General features: G+C 37.3%; 1 protein-coding gene across 1 annotated transcript in view; it reads right to left on the reverse strand.

The window, feature by feature from the left end:
- Nucleotides 1-14,482: 14,482 nt before the first annotated feature.
- LOC124132142 (cephalotocin receptor 1-like) overlaps nucleotides 14,483-20,104 on the reverse strand; it is a 55,009-nt gene continuing 49,387 nt past the window's right edge. Inside the window, exon 3 of the mRNA XM_046495839.2 lies at nucleotides 14,483-17,099. Coding sequence (XP_046351795.1) covers nucleotides 16,846-17,099 — 254 coding nt within the window. The 3' untranslated portion in view covers nucleotides 14,483-16,845. The remainder of the gene's footprint in view (nucleotides 17,100-20,104) is intronic.

The raw sequence follows: 20,104 nt of genomic DNA on the forward strand, positions 1-20,104 counted from the left end.
ATCTTTTATTGAAATGTAAAATGCGAACATGGTTCACTGAGCATTATCTTCACTCAAAAGTAGAATGCAATATGAATTGTGAATGTTTATGTGATTTTCAGCAATGACTTCAATACCTCAATTCTATTTTGCAAAAACTTAACAAATATGTATCGCTAAGTTCTCTTGACATACTTGAACATCATCATGAAATCATCAACTATAGATAAATCCTATTTCTTTTGCACAGCAAAACACTTCCAGCGACCTAGTAATTTGAATAAATTTGACTGATTTATATTGTCTCGTATATTCTGGAATAATCCCTTTTAGAAATATGTGCTTAATTTCAAATCAAGTAAACATGAATACCATAGATCTTTCAGTAACTTTCTTATAGTAACTACTGTTTCAGCCTGAGTGCCTGTATTCAGGACCATTTCTATGTTAACAGTCTTCCAAAAGGCCAACAACTGTCAGATTTATTTCAGTGCAGGAGAACTAAATTCTATATTATATTATATGAACATGAGAGTTTACATAGATGCACAAAGCAGATAGTGTGAGATAGATGGTCTCAGCGTGCGCTGTAGTGTTAGAACATAAGAGGCGAAATAGATAAATACTAGATAAGAATAATATAAAAATAATAATAATATATACATACAATGTCTCCCAGAACTGGTAAAAAAATATTGGCAACCAGTTCGCGACACCAAAACAACTAAGAAATAACGTTAAACTGCATCGTATGCACTGTGACTTGTTCATTCCCATAGCATAACAAAATAAATTGTATCACACCCCCCCCCCCCCCCCCCCCCCATGTGGGTGTGATTCCAGTGAAACTTACTTCTGGCCGGCAAAAGAAATCTATCGGGAAACGCAGTCAGTTGGGAGGAATACGCAATATTCATAGGAATGTTTTGTCCAATTTTATTTGATCGACGTATTACGCGCAATAAGAATATGCTTCTTATTCCCAAAGAGTAGTTTTATCATAACTCATCATTGGTTATCTTCGTTCAATTTCTACTTTTACAGTTGCTTATATTAACATCTATGATAAAAACAAGATGTCGACCGCATTCAAAGTCTCTATTCATGTTCTGATCGTTAGTACACACGAACAATGGACCATATTATCACCTAACCAACAGGTTCGTGTTGGGTTCCGACACTTTCGCACAGATCCAACGATCGTTGGTACAGTCATGTCTGTGTTCACAGGTTTCACCAATGAGGTAAACGTCTACGACTTGCACCACTTGACGCTGTGATAAACTGGAATATTGTTCAAAGCGGCGTTGAACCCAAATCCATCACTTTGGTCATTCTGGGAACTATTATACATTCTGTATTTGATTTACAAATGTCACACATAAGAACAACGACAATTTTCGACCAAATGTGTTTATTCTTAAGTCGTAAACAATCTTTTATAAAATACGTTAAATCTTAATAACATAAACACTACTGCGAAAATTGTCATTTTCTCATTCTTATTCTCCTTTCATAATTAGAAAGGTTGTTATTTCAAATTGCTGTTTCAAAATGTTGGTCTGAATTATTGTAGTTGCGTGTGTCCAGGGCTGTACCTACATATGTAGACAACAAAGGCAGATGAACTGCTTTATGTTTCCATTATAACAGGATAATCTCTCTCAATTGTACATCTGACAATTTCCCTGTATGGGTCTTCGTGTCGCGTCTGTGTGGATTGTCGTGTCTGGTGTACATATTTCTCATTTTTTCCATGTCTGAAAGGCCACTGTGTAGAATCAATGGATCGACTTCACACGCATGGATGGTGGTTTCCTTTCCGGGAGAGACTAGAATGAAAGGACACTTGGTAATGTAAAGGGTTCCTTCTCATTACTGTCCTTACTCTTATAATTTCCTGTCCTTTGTGTGGAAAAATGACATTTAGAGTCTGCTACCTTATCAACCATGTCTCTTTGAAATTCGCATATCAGCTTTTAGATGGCACTTTTTTCATCATCATCTGTATTGGTCATCTACAGGAAACTCCTGTACCGATCAATCATAACATACGTCAGGTTCTTCACAGATGTCAATCGGTGCGATGATCTTCGGAGATACATTAGTTGTCTTGTCGATTGTTGCATTCCATGGTCAATGTTGCTTCATTTGTGTCATGACAATGCCACTGGAATCTTCAGTTTTGAGCATAGCAATGTACTACAATATTTTATGATGAGATACAAATATTACTACTTGTCATTATGAAAATGGCGTTATCGTAAGGCCTGAGTTGTTTTGAAATAAGACTCGTGGAGGGAAACTGTTAAAATTTTCCCAAATGTTCAGGTTTTATATTTAATTTGTTATTGCTCCAATGGTTCAGACAGTCCATTTACCATGCCTATAAGTAGTCAGGGGAACTACGTTATGTTTGATAAAAAAAATTTATAAATATGTATTTGTTTGTAAGAAGTCCTCATAATCATATATGTGTATCGGGTTTGTATATTCCAACAGGTGTCATTCTTAAATTACGTATAATTATATTTTACTGTGTTAAGCATTATCCTGCTGATTACAAACGGAATACATGCTTATACTATACATCGATGAATGACATTTTCTTTTCGATTCGACACCACTTGTTAGACGTTAATCTTTGGATAGTCTTACGTTTTACGTTTCAAAACAAACTACAAAGACATGTTTATCTAAAATCATTGCTTATTTGGCATAATGATGAACTTCACTCTAAAACCTGAACATATGTCCATTCCACTTTGTACTGGTTTCAAAAGCTCCAATTCTTACAAAGCGAGATAATTGATTGGTTCAGCAAATGTACCACCAAATCCCGGTCTCAGAGATTAACAATTATCGTTAATGATATCAAGGAAGGACTTTCTTTACGTCACAGAAAGTATTTGAGCAAGTAGAATTAATATTATGTGGATTCGCGAAAAGATTTGCTTAACGTTTTGCAATCTCAGAAAAGAACCAATTTCAATTTTGCTCTGAACTCTCATTACCAGCTGTTCGCGAGTCCTAGAAGCATCCATTGTTTTGGCGATGTCTATATGTGTACATAGAAAAGAACGTGCTTAACACACGTGTCTATACACATTGTGTTTTTTTCGATTAGCAGTTTCAATAAATAGACGAAGATTTAGTCCATTGTGCAGTGATAAATATACTTCAGTTTTCAGGGGAAGTATTGTCCAAACCCCATACTGTTACCATGATGTATATAAAAAGTCGATCAATACTAATATTGTTTTCTGGATGCATAAGTCTGTTTCATCATGAGAGGGCAAAACATTTACACATGTAATAAACCGTATTAAATATGTCTCGGCATTGCGTGTAATTCAACCATAGTTATAAAACAACGGTTTCAGGAACATGAGAAGTCTAAGTACGTCCCGCGACGTCGTTAGTGTCTCTTTTATATGAATTAATAACATGCATAAGAACAGTAGAAATCACACATCTATTCCACAAATAGTGTTTTACTATTTTCTGACTTGATGATAGTTATTAGAAATGATGGAGGATGAAATATTGCCATACATATATATGGCAATATTTCATCCTCCATATGAAACTTTTTTTCATTATTTGCTAAACATCCGATTCATTTTTTGTTTAGATCTTGGAAGATTTAAACTATCCACAAGACTGTATGGGCAATTGGAATCTATTGGTAAAATCGAGCATGATTTTCTCCGAAGATTTCAAAGAGGATTCAAAGATCATGGCTGCAGGATTCAAGGTCTTATTAACGTTTTCAAAACGTTTTGTGCTGAACATCTGAAGGACATTGCAAATTTGACCATCAGTGACTTATGGACTTTTGACAAGTGGTGCAAGTCCCTATATTGACTTCTACCATAACTTCCCACTTTCGATCAGGTGAACACTTAACAAATATTATAGTTACAATTTGAAAATTTACAAGTTTACATGTAAATACATGTTAACGCGTAACTCATGATACCGTGATAATTTTATAGTGAAACAATAGGATAGTTTTGGTTGTATATTCGTTGTTTTAGGCACGTGTGTGTATTCCTTATATTTGTATTATGCGTTGTACCTTATTTCTAAAAGCTATGTGTATACGTGTAACTGCGGCGATAGCTTTTTAGCATACTCGAAGATATACGCGTACGTTGACAGGCAACTTAAAGTCTTTTATAACTAAATACACATGAACGGAAAAGGTCTGTTAGATGTCTAATTGATGTTGACATACATTTTTGTACTCCAGTAAGATGAATGCTTGAAAAGCTGACGTCGGCCCAACCTTTAACTGGCATATTACCGGTAGTAGCCTTAGGATATCGGAATGCCTTCGCCTTTGCCTATTGGTTCGTGATTGATATATGATATATACCCATTTGGACTCAACGGATGTGGATTACTTCAGATTTCTAATCGCCATATATTAGAAACATAAATATGATAAGATACCATGAACATTGATATGAAAGTGTGTGAATCTCTTGTTTTTCGCTAGGCTAACAAATGGACGATAGCACAAGCAACAATCCAAAACGCCGGGGTATGGTGACCAAAAACGTCAAACACGCGATCCGTATTTTAGTCGTCACTTACGATTAGCATCATGAGTTAGTGGCCTAATATGACCGAACCCCTAACGGGGAAACATTAATATGCAACGTGTACTTCATATTATTCATTATATATTTGATATTACAAGGTGAGGTATAAATCTACTCGTTTACAAAAATTTACTCAATAACCCAATTGAGAAATGAATTTTGCTTCTGAAGAATACACCCAAATAGCTTACCAAACATTGAACATCAAAGGGATAACAAATGCCACAAGTATGTGTACTACAAGGGTCGGTGAATTTCAGCCAACGGGTATATAAAATGCAGAAAGTGATCGACACCATCGGTATACGCTGAAACATCCCGGGAACACGGTGTAACCGTCTGATCCCTATTGAGTTAGCATTTGATACCTGTATTTAGTACTAGATACCAAGATGTACATATTCCGTACTGGAAGCTCAGCCGCCACAGTGCATCAAAATGATTGAGAAATTACACGAGTTTAACCCTTCGGCTGCTAGACGGGCACGTTTCTAGATCCCCTTTCACTCCTCACATTGAAGCCGAATACAGCCCAAAATTCATCAGGCATACAAATACAGTTTTGGAATTATGATTTCACCTGAAGCCATTCTATGCAAAGCAAAATTACTATAAATGACCTCTGAAAAATAAGTACATCGTAATTATAGCTATTTTCACAGTTTTCTTCTGAATCGTCACTCTCAGCGTTATTTCATGTATGTTTTGAAGTCTAGTATGGTTATTCGGAGAATGCAATTATCAACTATTACAAAAAATAGCGAGTGAGTGAATAGGGTTTTACGAGTGTCTGTGCTTTATCAGGACACAGATTGAGAGCCTCCATGGTCTAGTGGTAGAGCGTGCACCCGCTGAGCGGAAGGTCCTCGGATCGATTCCCGGGCGCGTCATACCAAAAGACGTTAAAAGATAGAACTTGTTGTTACCCTCTCTGGCGTTCGGCTTTAAGGGGCTGAAACAAGGACTGGTCGGCTCGGCGTCAGTATACTGAATCTGAGTAGGGTATTCATGATAATAGTACACACAAACACGCACGCACGCACGCGCGCGCGCGTTCATGTACGTTGCTATATAAGTGCAATGATCTTGAAGGCGACGTTAAACAATATTTCACCTCACCTCAACAATTATTATTCTGAAGGGTCACCAATAACCCTAGATGCGTTTAGTAGTTTTGGGAAATATGTCGGAGAGATAGTGCATAGCGTTTCATGTTTCACGTATGCCGGTTACATGTAACTGACGTTCATACGTATATGTTTTTCGAGAGACTGTATTATCGGCTGTGTGACGTGTGTTGAGTCGTCGATCATCCATACTCACATTTATGTTATCAACATTTTGGTGGTGGCAATTGGAGGTCTTCCTGATCTTGAATCATCTTCGAGACTCTCTCTTCCCATCTTGATCTCTTAACAGTGTCAAAAAAGAAGCTTTGACACCATGTCCTCATGGATGTCTGTTGGATTTAACCCTTTCATTTGGAGATACTTGATGACAGCATGGTACTACATTTTGTCCATTTACATGGACATAGAATAACTAGTCACTTTGATGACTGCAGAGACATGCTGTCCGGTTGTGAGTGAGTGAGTGAGTTGGGTTTAGCGCCGCTTTTAACCGTATTCCAGTTATATCACGGCGTGTCAGCTTAATGTGGGAGGAAAGCCCGAAATGATGCAGGTCTCAGACGTTTACCACTTCAGTGAAACCCACGAGCACGGGTATGGTGCTGACAAACCTAGAAACATAATCGGGGCGATCCGGGATTCGAAGCCACAATCATAGGTTTCTGGCGTGCCCAAGGGAGACAACTCTGCACAGCGAATCGCGGCACCTTAGACGACTGGGCCACCCGTGCCCCCCTGTCCGGTTGTGTATTTGGTTCTACTGTAGCCTGTAAAATGTATGGTAGTGTTGTTAGGCGAAGAACTATTCCGCCACCCCTCAATGTTTGGCGCACTCGATGAAGGTTCGTTGTCCAATGAACTCATAGAAAGTGAAAGAAATAAGGTCATTTGAACACAATATGGATATTCAGTCCTTACCGTTATGCCTTTTGCAATAAGAAATCTGACTTTACCTGATACGTCAACGCGAGGTAATATTGAAGACAGCGTTTAATAAAATTGTGATCTTATTTTATGCGGAGTGTCAGGTGTAACCTGTACAGTGTTATAATTGATGAACGGCTTTATTTTTAAGTGTTTACTGACGTCTGACAAATGAGGTAATACCACACAACCGATAGTTGGAGGGTGATCTCTAACTCTGCATTCATCATAGACTTTTCCAATTGTAACTGCGTGATTTAGCTATCTTACAGTATGTCTACGTCTGATGTTGCTCCCGAGACTATTCCAAAAGGACGCATAATGTTTTATATGTACGAACCAAAACAAAATATTATGCTTAAATGATTTATATACTTTTACGTGGCGTGAGAGCTTCGTTAAATATGTTTTTTTCGATTGTTAAACGGATTGAATGAAAAATAGTATTTCTACTAGTACTAGAACTTGTTTGAGAGACAAATGTCAAGACGAATGCTTGGACGACACGTTAATAATTATTTATGTGTGTTTATTCTCACCTCCATATATGTTAATGACACTGACTAAATAATAAAAGTTACATAAAAAAGATATTCCCTCACTGACTATGTATTTGTATTGACAGACACTTCTACTATGCACTACAAATTCAATCTTATATCTTTGTTAATGGATTCAACGTTTATAACTAATTTAAAGAACAGAATTTCATACTTTCTATGGACTAAAGTAGTCGAACAATGTAAATTGGTATTCAGGTGATGTTTCAACTGAGAAACATTATACTTTTATTTATTGACAGACACTTCTACTATGCACTACAAATTCAATCTTATATCTTTGTTAATGGATTCAACGTGTATAACTAATTTAAAGAACAGAATTTCATACTTTCTATGGACTAAACTAGTCGAACAATGTAAATTGGTATTCAGGTGATGTTTCAACTGAGAAACATTATACTTTTATTTAAACCCACTGACCCAATTTACAATTTATTGCATCTTGTGAAAGAATGAAATTGTCCGTATATTTTATAGCTTTCGTACTTTTGGCGACTGCAGCTACGGCTATTATTTGGATTATATAAGATATATTACTCCATCTCTGAAACTATTATTGGACCTCTGAAATTAAAATTTTACCAGGATCTAGATTTTCGACTTACTTTGAAAGATAAGATACATTTTAGAAGCTATCTTAAATCTGTCGCAGATCGTACAAAATTACTATACCTATCGTAACTGTGACAGAGATCTCATTTGTGTTGGAAATTGAAGAAGCTGGGTGTTTCCCAATGACGTCACGGGGATTTCCCACCCGAGACAATAACAGGTCGCATTGTTTAACACGCAATCTATTTCAGTGACTTTCCGTGTAATCCTACATTTATCCCACGTGTAGACGGTTTGTTTTCGTATGATAAACGCTGTCATGACTACTTTAACACACCACAGAAAGACTGAACCGAGATTGTTGAAGTAACGTACCACATATTATACTCTCTTCCGTGTAATAACAACATATCCTAGGCAGCGTTTAATGCATCTGCCCAACGTAATTCGTTTTCACACGAAATTAACATCTCAACTTCCTCAGTAAGACATACTATCCGTGAAGATCCGGATTAGAATAGGTCTTCAGCAACCCAAGTCTGGGGTAGGTGGCGACTATGCTTGTCGTAAGAAGATCGTTTCGAAAATATAGGGCCTGGGGTATGTCTTGACTGGGTATTTACGTCAGGCACAATTGTCTCTATTACATTTTTAATTTGGTTTAAAAGCAGTACGTCTATAAGACACAACATTGACTACTTATAATGATATTTATCTCTTTTTTATTTCATACTTGACTTGACTTGGTATGTGTTTTCGAACGCTTACACTGGTCTGGAAGGATACACTCACCTTTTCACGATGGGGAAATCATAACTATCCGATATTAATTCATTATAAAGAAACCTTGATGAGAAATATAGGGAACATTCGAGTATAACAAATGATTAGAGAAATACAAAGAGTAATTGAGTAATGGATGGATGAGAAAAACGAAGGACTAGGTGTAACATGATGATCAACAGAACCAAGAAAGACAACAGGTGTGTAGTCAAAAAATGAACGTCAATAATGGATCATGCTCCACGTTTGGTCAAACATTCGTTTATACCATGTGGCATTTTCAGAGATCATGTCTCAGGCGGGTTTTACAGGGGATAGGTCAGGATGCATGGCTGGACATTTTATTTTGATGATGTTTTACCATACGTGCACAGCGGGCTCGAATGTTGTCGTCTTGAAAGATAAAATGTGAACCAGCATAGCGCGCAAACGGCATAACAGTCGTAGTGTTGCTGTCCCAAAACATTGGAGACCCACCCCTAATATGTGATGTTGCCTTCGATTGAGTTCTTTAGGACATCCATCTAGAAGGCCCAGTGTGAATCTGGAAACATTACGAGATCATCGGTGATTCCCCCAGTTTCTTCTCTCTCAAAACCAGGTGTCTGGCTAGAATGGCTAAAATGTGCATGGATGTGTCGATTTGTTAACGGTGGTACATGTCGTCGTCGAGTATGCAGATCACAAATACTGCTCATACGCAACATTACAGCAAGAGTAGAGAGCTTACGTTCTACTCTGGATAGTGAAAATCAATAGCTCAGAGCGTCTTAATCAAGAATGACCACCTACCCACTTGCGCGGAGGAATTACATGGTCCACGTGTAATGTTTCGGGTGCGTTGGGGCGTTGGGTTTAGGTTCTATCTCTGGCAGTCATTTCTCAAACGTGATCATTCTTCTGACGATACTATATTTTTCATGATCTCCTACTTATATTGGAGTGTATATAATAAACGTAATTATCTTGTAATTACCTTGATATTTCATGTTTCGAAACACCATGGATGACAGACATGTATGTAAACACTGAACACAGTTTCAGCATGTATTACCTCTCCCCGAAAAACATTCGTAGTTGAGCCAAAGACACAAATAATTATCTAATGATTGTATTTGTGATTGTTTTCAAATGTCAACTTTCAAGTGGAATTTACATTTAGACAGTGTTATTGTGTTAAACAATTCGCGAGAGCCAAATAAGTAACAGAAATTTCAATAAAATATTGTCGTCATTTTGAGCTGCGTTCTTGCCATCACAGAGCAGAATGCTTTCGTGGTATTACTTATATGGAGCACTCAAAGGCATTCCTAAACAACGTGAACGAAATGTGGCAGGTCGAAATGAAGTCAATCATATAAACACGTTCATTGGTTCTGCACATAGTATCTCTATTTTAATTGCATGATATCGACAGTTTGAGACACCCAGTCTAAGACCATGCAGCCCATTTAATTACTATTTTGCTTTATGAGCATGTGAATGGCATCTAATATACTCAGCAGAGACATTCCCTTCATTTGTTTGTTAAATCAGATTAACTCCAGCAAAATATTGTACATTTACAATAATACTTTGCTGGGGTTTTGGTTTTATACACACACACACACACACACACACACGCATGCACGCAGGCGCGCGGTTAACCAAGACGGTTTTTTGCTTTTGTTGTTGTTTAACGCAACACTCAGCAATATTCCAGCTTTGTGACGGCGGTCTGTCAGAAATCGAGTCTGGAACAGAAAACCCAGTGACTGACATCCCGAGCATCGATCCACTCAATTGGGATACGATGACATGCATCAATCGTTAGTCTCCTCTCACGAAAAGCATAGTCGCTTTCTACGACAAGCACGGGTTGCTGAAGACCTATTCTACCCCGGATCTTCACAGGTCTAACCAAGACGTTCGTTCATGATGTTGGGACCCTTTTGCTACAGTGTATATTCATGTGACGCATATCTAGCATGCCCAATAAAATAGTTCCGGTTTAGCAAGGCCTATGTTGTTCTGATATACCTACAGTGTAGTATTTGTTTTGAGGTACACAATTATATAACGCATTTGTGTCAAACATACAAAACTATCGTTCTGAAATATGCACATTTTGTTCATGTTTAGTAAACGAAATTTCTTCATATATTTTACTCACCAGGCTGAAAACTATCTGAAAGTCTGTTCCGTAAGTATTGAAATGGCAATGCTATATAGAGAAAAGCGACAAAAACATTGCATATGCATAAGTATTGAAATGGTAATGCTATATAAACAACACCGAAAAACCCATACCATATTCATATCTCACTAGTGAAGATCCACGTTAAAGTAGGTCTTCAGCTTGCCATAAAAGGCGACTATGCTTGTCGTGAGAGGCGACTAACGGGATCGGGTGGTCAGGGTTGCTGACTTGCGTGGATCGATGCTGATGATATCAATCACTGGATTTTCTGGTTCAGACTCGATTACTCACAGACCACCGTCATATAGTTGGAATATTGCTGAGTGCGGCATTAAACAAACAAAACATTATTTGAGATGCCACTTAGATCAAGGTCAAACAATTAAGGTGGCGATGTTTACATATAATGTCTATGTTATTTGAGGCCATGTCAGTGGGAACAATCCAATTTTAATGTAGGTCAGCTAGACGTTGGATGACAGCTGGCTGGGACAGAACGGGTACAAATTCTGTTTCCTTTTTTTCAGTTTGTGCATTCTACCAATAACAACATCACGCACTGACTGACCCACTGACATCCTTGAATTTAGTCAGTGACGACTTTGATGTGTCACGACGTCGTCGAGTGACAACCACTTCGATCCTTGAAAGTTATCAGTTACTCAGCTTCATGTCGATGTGAGATCATTGTGTTTGAAGCATTTTTCCTACGTATGAACGACCTTCTGGAGGACCCACCCGGTTTTATTTACCCTCTTAACATTCATCCTTATCTTATCCTGCTACCATGACGTGGGGAGTCCGGGTTAGCGTTGGTCCCCAGTAACCTGCTTGTCGTGAGCGGATGCTTTTTGGGGTCGGGTGGTCAGGCTCCGTGAATTTTGTTCGTGTCATCGTACATCGGCGGCGTCGATCTTTGCTCAGAAGATCAATCAATGGTTTATCGGGTTCAGACACGATTATTTCCAGGCCGTCGTCATACAGCTGGAGTGTGACTTTCAACAACAGACAAACAAGACAACATTGAGCGACTGTGCTATACCGAGCGTGCAAATGTTAATGGGTTTATAGTCCAGTCAATATGATTGGATGAGGCGCTTTCATCCATGTCCATCAGGTCAACTTAGAACTACACATTCATCGTTGTATTTGCATGTACGGAAAATGTTTCACTTTCAGTTTGATACCCTGTATCAAATCATCCGTCATTATTCTAGTTTTTGTTTGCATAGCAAATTTGACTGAATCGAGATATCGATAGTTGTATGACATTCTGACTGAGGCGATAACTTAACAGAAATACAAAGTGTAAATACCTGGTCACACTGTTTAAAGGTGACAGCAATTCCATGTGTAAAGTAATCCTCAAACAGTCACAGGAGGGACGTAATTGTGTTATGATCATGCTTGAATCCATCTTCATACTAATCATACATTGCTTATGCAGTTAATCATAAACATGCGATCTGACAAGAATCCTGCAATAATTGATACCACCCTTGAGACAACTGATAGCAGTTCTGTGTTATAGTTTCAAAATGTTCACACTACGTGTATATAATAATAGGACGTTTGTTTGATGGGCATTTGTTCCACTGTGTTCGTTTCATTCTGGGTCATTAACGATGAAAAGTGATTCTCAGGAACCTGGTGTCCTAGCACTGGTTTCTACTACAAACTAATGGACCTATCTATGTCATGCTTAATGTCAAAACTATCACCCGCAAACGCACTGACGCCTTCGTCGTCGTAAAATAGAATATTAGAAAGAGGTGTTAATTTGACAGCTTTTTCACACTTTACGGTGATGTAATATATATACATGTATGCAGAGACTTGTGATTGAAGGCGAAAGAATTTAATGACAGTGTTATATCATATAGTATATTAAATGATAGACTATTAAGTATAGTTCATAATAGTTTATTTCGTTTCACATTCTACAACTGGACTTATGTTATGTCAACATTTGTGCACACCAAATATACATATACCATATTTTCAATCAGCCAGCGTACGTACTGACATATTTACGTGGGTGAAAAGTCTTATGAAAATCTGTTTAAATGTTTCTTTTCTCTTTCTTAAGGAGACGAGAAGTCTGGTGTCGCTGAAACCAGGATGCGAAGATCAGATCGATGTCTATTTTTCATCCCCAAAGTGCAATGTGCTTGTATAATGCAATAAATTGCTTCGACCTTTCTGAGAACACAACGTAAATCAGAATTACCAAATATTCTATATGACGCTGGTCACACGTTGGACTGCTATGAATCTGATTTGATGGCATAATATGGCAACATTCAATCATGGGATGTTGGTGCGTTATTTTAAAAGGCTAATGAAACTAACTAGGTGTGATGAGGTCATGTTTGCCCATTAAATATGGCAAACTTTTAAAATGAATTCAACATTGTTACTGCTAGTTATCGGTTATCCTCGCTTAACTGACAACTAGCATTTTTTCTTTGTATTCCTGACATGTTTTCGACTTATGACATGAATAAGTACAGAAGTATGGTCAACATAAACGAAAGCGTACAATATGAGCTGGACCGTCACCCAAGATAAGTGTTTTACAGTTTGTTTATACTTTCCAACATCAAAGAGTTCAGCTTGGTTCCAAAACGCTTTCTTAACGCTTTTTTAAATCCGCGGGTTTTTATGCATTGATATTTGAAGTCCACCACATTCAATTCAAGTATTTCAGAATTCAAATGTTTTTCTTCTATCATGTTAATCTAGTGGACAAAAACTGCCTTTATTGTACTTTGACCTATAAATTACATCTTCACATCTTCCTCTTGGTCATATGTCAAGGGGTTATGCCAGGGGTTGAGTGAATGGCAGGATGTACCTAAGGAATAAGAAGACGCCATGTGGTTATCTTCCTCTTATCTACTTCGTATTTCTACGGCTAATGTAACTAAACGAACACGTACAACAGTCAACATGTTTGTCGCAAAACATAAAAAAATTAATATGATATCACCATCCATTCTCAGTACAGCCCTGACCGAGTTGGAATTCACTACTTCCCTGTAATCTCTGGGTCTCTTTACTAAACAGTCGGGGGAAAAAGCATCGGCAAAAATATTTCTAAATTGATTATTTTGGTTAAGACCCTCAATGCTTTAAATCCTGCTTCTCTTTTTCCGCTACGCACATTAATCAAATCCCTCCAAGCGTATGAGTAATCGGTTGGTTGATTTATCACTCAGTACATGAACTTTTTTACAAAGTGTTGTGTTTTCTCCATTCATCCCTTATCATGACAATGTGATTAGAGCCATTGCAAATTCGCTTATGCGTGTCTTTTCTTTTTCCTGTCAATGAAAAACACACTATTATTAATAATTTTATTGATGTATCGTGTTTTTCTCGAATTAAAAGCTCTTATTCTGAAAGCATGTCGATTGCATTTCGTATATATATTCCGACACTTTCTTTATTCTATCGACTAAAGAAAAGCTTAAAACCATGCTGAGATTCACAAAATGCAGCACTACCGCTCATCAACACTGAGGTGTGTGTAAGTGTGTCCGTGTGTGTGGTTGCTTGCGTGCTTGCGTGCGTGCGTCTATGAGTCTTTGTCAAGTATCCCAGCCATATGACGGCAGCAAGTCTGGACCAGACAATCAAGTGATATTTTGAGCAACAATCCGATCCTGTCGACCTGATCCACCTCTTTCGATAGACATGAGTTGCCAAGGACCAAATCTAACTCGGAATCCAAACATGTATGTAAATAAACAAAGCTAATTTAGGTTAATAAACGTTTATTCATCAACGATTAAAACAAAACATAGACGAGTTCACAGAGAAGTAACAGACAGTTATATACAGATAAATTCAACACTAATACAGTTTACTTTGAGCATCAAAACACCATTGTCATGGCAGTAATCTCACAGTTCACAATATTTTACAATATTACTGAAATCATCAACTCATTTATTTCATATATGTTCTCGAAATCTGTACCTTGGAAAGTTTCTTGTTGAATACCGGCAGCATTAATATAGGACAATATCCATCGACACCTCGTCAGGTAGAGCAAAATCCTTTTTAGCGTTTATAAATGTAAATATAAGACCGGGGCTATGAAATTCGTATGGTGGCTTTAACCGGGCAACCAAACAACAAATATACAAATAAAGGCCAAGGGTAAGACTCAATACAATACATCGGTTAACAGGAGAAGATGCTTGAAGTTGAGAGAACTGACATGCCTGAAACATTTGTATAGATGACATTTTTCCAGGAGTAGACATTAAACATTTGATCACAGTATGCCAGTTGCAGTAAACATGAAAATACATGTGAGCGTACAGGTGAATGTTGGGAGTAATTACGTAAGGTCCCCCCATACACATGTGGGTGATTATTTACCATTAGCTGTGTACTGTGAAGGCTGTAAAGTGAAAAAGGTAGTTTATGTACTAGTATTTAAAGCTGATACCCAAATATTCGTGATGTGATCGAGCAATGAGTTGATTCACAACTTAAGCAACTATAATTGCTTTATTGAAGTAAATTAATACTTTGAATAAGAAATTATGTGTGGTTAGAAATTGTATTTGTATTCATAGAATGTATATTAAAAGTATTTTGGTAGACATGCTTTACAAACGGATGTACATGGAGAAGACGTAATTGGCTGTGTAAGGAAGGCAGTATACTTACAGACGTGTAGGTGGGGATTACAAACTAAGAACCCTGGTAGAAACGTGTTTAACATACTCCTTTCCGAGAAAGAAGTTGATTTTTTTCTAATGTATTAAAGAACAACCAACACGCTATTATCTGATTTTCTTCTGCTTTGTCAAGTTGTATTCATGGGGTGCTGGTCATTCAATGATCTGACTAAAGTTTGTAAATTAGATCTGAACATGAGTAAATATTGTAGATTTTGTACACTACTAAACCTTAAGCACTTCGTGTTTCTTCAAGTGTTGATTGAAGCAGCATCCGTTCTTCGATAAGACATATTGGTTTGTGCAATTATTTCAGACGATTGATTAAACATGATCATTTTTATTCCTACCACAATCAATCACTGATATAACTATTTCCACTGACTGAACATAACATCACAGGCAGACACAAAACACCTTATGTCAATGTAACCCTATTATCAGTGCAACGACAGTGTTACTGTGCGGGTAACTAGGGTCGTCAGTATACATATCGACCATTTACAACGGAAAAGGGTTATTTTAAAACACATAAAACATTATAGACTAATCACCTGTGTCCATATTTACACAACATATTCATTGTGACCCACGTATGGATATGAGTAGATTTATGACACTGAGGTAAACATAATAATTTTGTTAAAATGACCAACGTGGCCTATGTTCGCGTATACTTTATAATACGATATTTATGTAAATCGTTGAAAATACATTATGCAGTTGTCAACAAAGAAAATACAAATAATAATTTATAGTCACCAAATATAAACTGAAGTACAGGTTGAATTTAGTCCCCGTGTTAACAGACTGCAGATCTATTGACCTACTTCATCCATAAAACGCGTAAAAATAAGAAGAAACAAAATAAAAAAGTATCATCGTCCTTGCACAAGAACACATTGGTAGAGTATGTTATCAATTACATAACAAGTTAATAAATGAAGAAAGTTACTTTTCAGTTTAAACGTGCAAGTCTCATCCAACAGTTAACATGGATATTTCCAAATACCTATCATTGGTCATTGAGCGAAACATTCTCTAGTACTTTAGTACGTTGATATATTGCTAAGGCGCTGAGACACAGTTCCGGCAACGTTTCTTTACCTGGCCTTATTTAAACCTGAATATCACAAAATCAGAATTATGTGTTAATATTGATGTTTTCAGAGTCCCCAACATAACAATATCGTATTTCATTTTAGAATTTCCATACTCACTCTTGGTAAACTTGTGTAGACTGAATTGGGTTGTTGAGACAAGTAATAGATGAATACAATTACTGTCGTATGCATATCTTTGTCATATCAAAATGTCAGTTCACCCCTTCCCCGAAAAACTGATAGCTCGAAACATATTTCATTACCCCACGCATCCTGGATAAACAAGGCTTCGTCGTGTTTAGATAACACGTGTAGATGTTATCCACTAGCACGAGCTAGTCATGGATGTCCTTGCCCAGGGACTGATGTCACGTGATGTGTGGGGTGATATATCGTAGTTTGAATGTCTGGATCTACTTTCTGAGTCATTTGTGTGGGTAACTTGCGTGGTTTGTGTCCATGAGCGAGACATTCGACGCTCTACTTTTCCACATATTCTTCCGCTGAAGCACAGGTATATCCACGGATTAGTGCAGCTGTTGAGACTTGCCAAAAGGAGAATGATTGTCATCGACGTACCTACAAAAATAAGCAGATATATTGCAATTGTCTTTAAATACAAAGCCTTGTTCGGTTATGAGAGTAACAAAGAACTGATCGTCAACGTCAAGTTTGTTATTGATACCGTTGTCGCCAAAGACAGCAAATGTGTTTAACTGTTGTGAGCTTGCCTCGGATTCTGCGCTCCGTCCATGCATTATCGCATTTATCGGTTTTAAGATACTGGTCGGTTTTAAGATTCTGGCTGATGAGTTCGAGTCCAAACGTCTCTTTTTAGAACAGGCATTCACAAACTACATCTGATAGATTCTGAAAACCTAAGATACAATTAAGGTTAATGAATTATATATGGACGAATGAACATTCGGAATATTTAAGCACATTAACTCAAACGTGAACTACAATTGTCAGGAAAACTCAAAACTACCATGTAACCATTATGATCAACGTCAATTGGGAAATGATAAGTTATGTCTAGGCACACTCATTTACGCATGTGCATGTATTGCCTCAGATGAATGACCATCTGTTACACCATGTACTTCTGCCTAAAATGTATTGTTGTTGGTATTTGTGTTGGGCGATGCAAATGATACCGCAGCTCACTCAAGACAAGACCAGGGAAAGCCCAATATTGATAGGAGACATGATGGTGCAACGGGCCAGCATTTTCTTGTAGTTGTAGCCTTATTCAAGTGTATTGACTTCCGATAGTCTCAGCGTTCTGACTGTTTTGTGTAGTAAAGCCTGGTATTTGCAACGTAATTTCCTGATTATGCAGCTTCTGTCTCCGTACTTAGCTTTCTACGAATGAAAAATAAAGTTATAAGTAATATAAGATAGAACCTTTTAAAAGTGTTCAATGTGTGTGTGATAGTTGGTCCTACGGTATCCATGGCAAAATTGACGAGTATAAGAGGGGGAGGTTTTGCATGTTTTAGTGAATTAGAACTTGCATTAATGAAATTGCCAGAATAAAGCCATCAAACCTGATAACATATTGACATATTTCGATCGTCTTCCACAATTTACAGAAAAATATAACAGTCACAAAACTGTTATTTTCATTATTTCTAAGCTTGCATTTAGCCTTTGACTGTCGACACAACAAGAGGATGTTGTTTGTTCGTTTGTTTATTTGCGCGGCACTTAGCAATGGCGGCGGCCTGTAAATGATATAATCTGGACGACCAACACGACTTCAAAGGACGTCTTTCAATCTGCATCAATGTTAAATAGCATAATGTGTATCTTGAGGCTAAAGCACAAGTAAAAACCATTATCACCTACCTAGCAAAGATATGACGTAGAATCAACATAGAGATCCGCATTGATATGGCTTGTCAATGCAGGCGACGTTTCGGTATTGATCCTAAAACCGGTGTCAAGCAGTCTTGCATGACAACGGCATAAGAATCTATACCGAAACGTCGCCTTTACAGTATTTAAGAAGTTGTTATCCATAAATTGTGTCTACTTTGTCATCCGCCAACTTCTAAGTAATGCCTATCAAACAATTCAATGGAAAATGGTGGATAATCGAGACAAGTTTTTCTCTAGCGTTGAAATATTGACATGTAAACGGCTATGGTGATTTTTTCATTCAACTCAGCATTGGATATGGTCAAAAGGTCATCAGGAAACAGTATTTTATCTTGTAATAAATATGAATTATATATGATATTACTTCATAAAAAATGAGATTCAGATGTTGGATTCTATGGTTGCGATATCACCATCTGTTGTAACAAATGTCCTTTTGTGCATGGAATTCTAATCTGCACAGCTTGAAACCTGTGAATGTGAACTGCCATGAATATTGATGAGAGGCTGAAAGAATTCTACATCTTTGTGTACAAGACAGATGAGAAACAAGAGACCCTAAAGTTATTTGGTACGTGCTACATGATCTTGTAGAAACATCTTGGTTTAGAGCTCAGTCGGAGAAAATATATGTCATTTTAGAGTTAATGCCCAAACTTTCCTTACTTTGACCAGCTGTTCAAGACGTATCCGATAAAAACAGGGATGAGATTGATACATTAGAGCAACTGCAGACAGAACAGTTCCCTGGGTTACATCAGGCTGTGAAATAAGTGCCTCGGTTTGATATGTGCAGAGAACACACTATTAGAGAAATTAGATTGACAACTGAATTGTAAATAGAGCACAAAAAAACATTGAAGTCATTTTCGGTCGTTGCTGAAATCGAAATATAAATTATTTTGCTCGAGGTACGAGCAAAAGTGCTTAAGGATATAACATACGTTATCAAGTCGACGTGAAGGAACATTATGAACACGCTCGCGTCTGCTGAAGGTAATGAATTCCCCATGGAACCCGTCATTATTGAAATCATACGCCTTGAAGGGAACGTATTTTAACTAGTTCGAAAAGTTTTTTTAAGAATGGCAAGAATTGAATAATATGGTTTCTGAAACATTCAAACCTAATACTTAATATTCCCTCCTGAGATGTATTTCATTTCACATCTTGTAAAATACGTCTTAATGAAACCGAACTGGTGGTTTTGTGAAAGCAAGACATTAATCAACGTTTGCAATCAGCAATATTGACTGAGATCGTTAGATGGGAGTCTGTTAATTTCCATCATGTCGTTATATTAATGGCATTTATCTCCAGATATCTTAATAATACAAAGCTGTTCTGGATGTCCTGTCACATATTATTTTCCCAAACATCAAAGAAGTAGGTTTCTATATTAACCTATCTGTCGAGGTATTTGGAAAGATCTTAATTTACAATCCTTCCGCGATGATAATAAAATGCATATCTGGCGGTAAATGACCCTTTTCATTATACAATCGATCAACGATCTGGTTATTTTTTTATGAACAATTACCATGAGACATATAGGTTATTTTCATGAGGACAATAGGTTCATAACAAACATGCACTCTTAAACAGAGTGATACACACATATTATATATACATTTAGATTTTATACATACAAATCATCAGAGCATCGGCATATCAGATTTAGTGAATGGATTGAATTTATC

Source organism: Haliotis rufescens, unplaced genomic scaffold, assembly GCF_023055435.1.
Source record: "Haliotis rufescens isolate VD_foot unplaced genomic scaffold, xgHalRufe1.0.p SCAF_4, whole genome shotgun sequence".
NCBI classification, from domain to species: domain Eukaryota; kingdom Metazoa; phylum Mollusca; class Gastropoda; order Lepetellida; family Haliotidae; genus Haliotis; species Haliotis rufescens.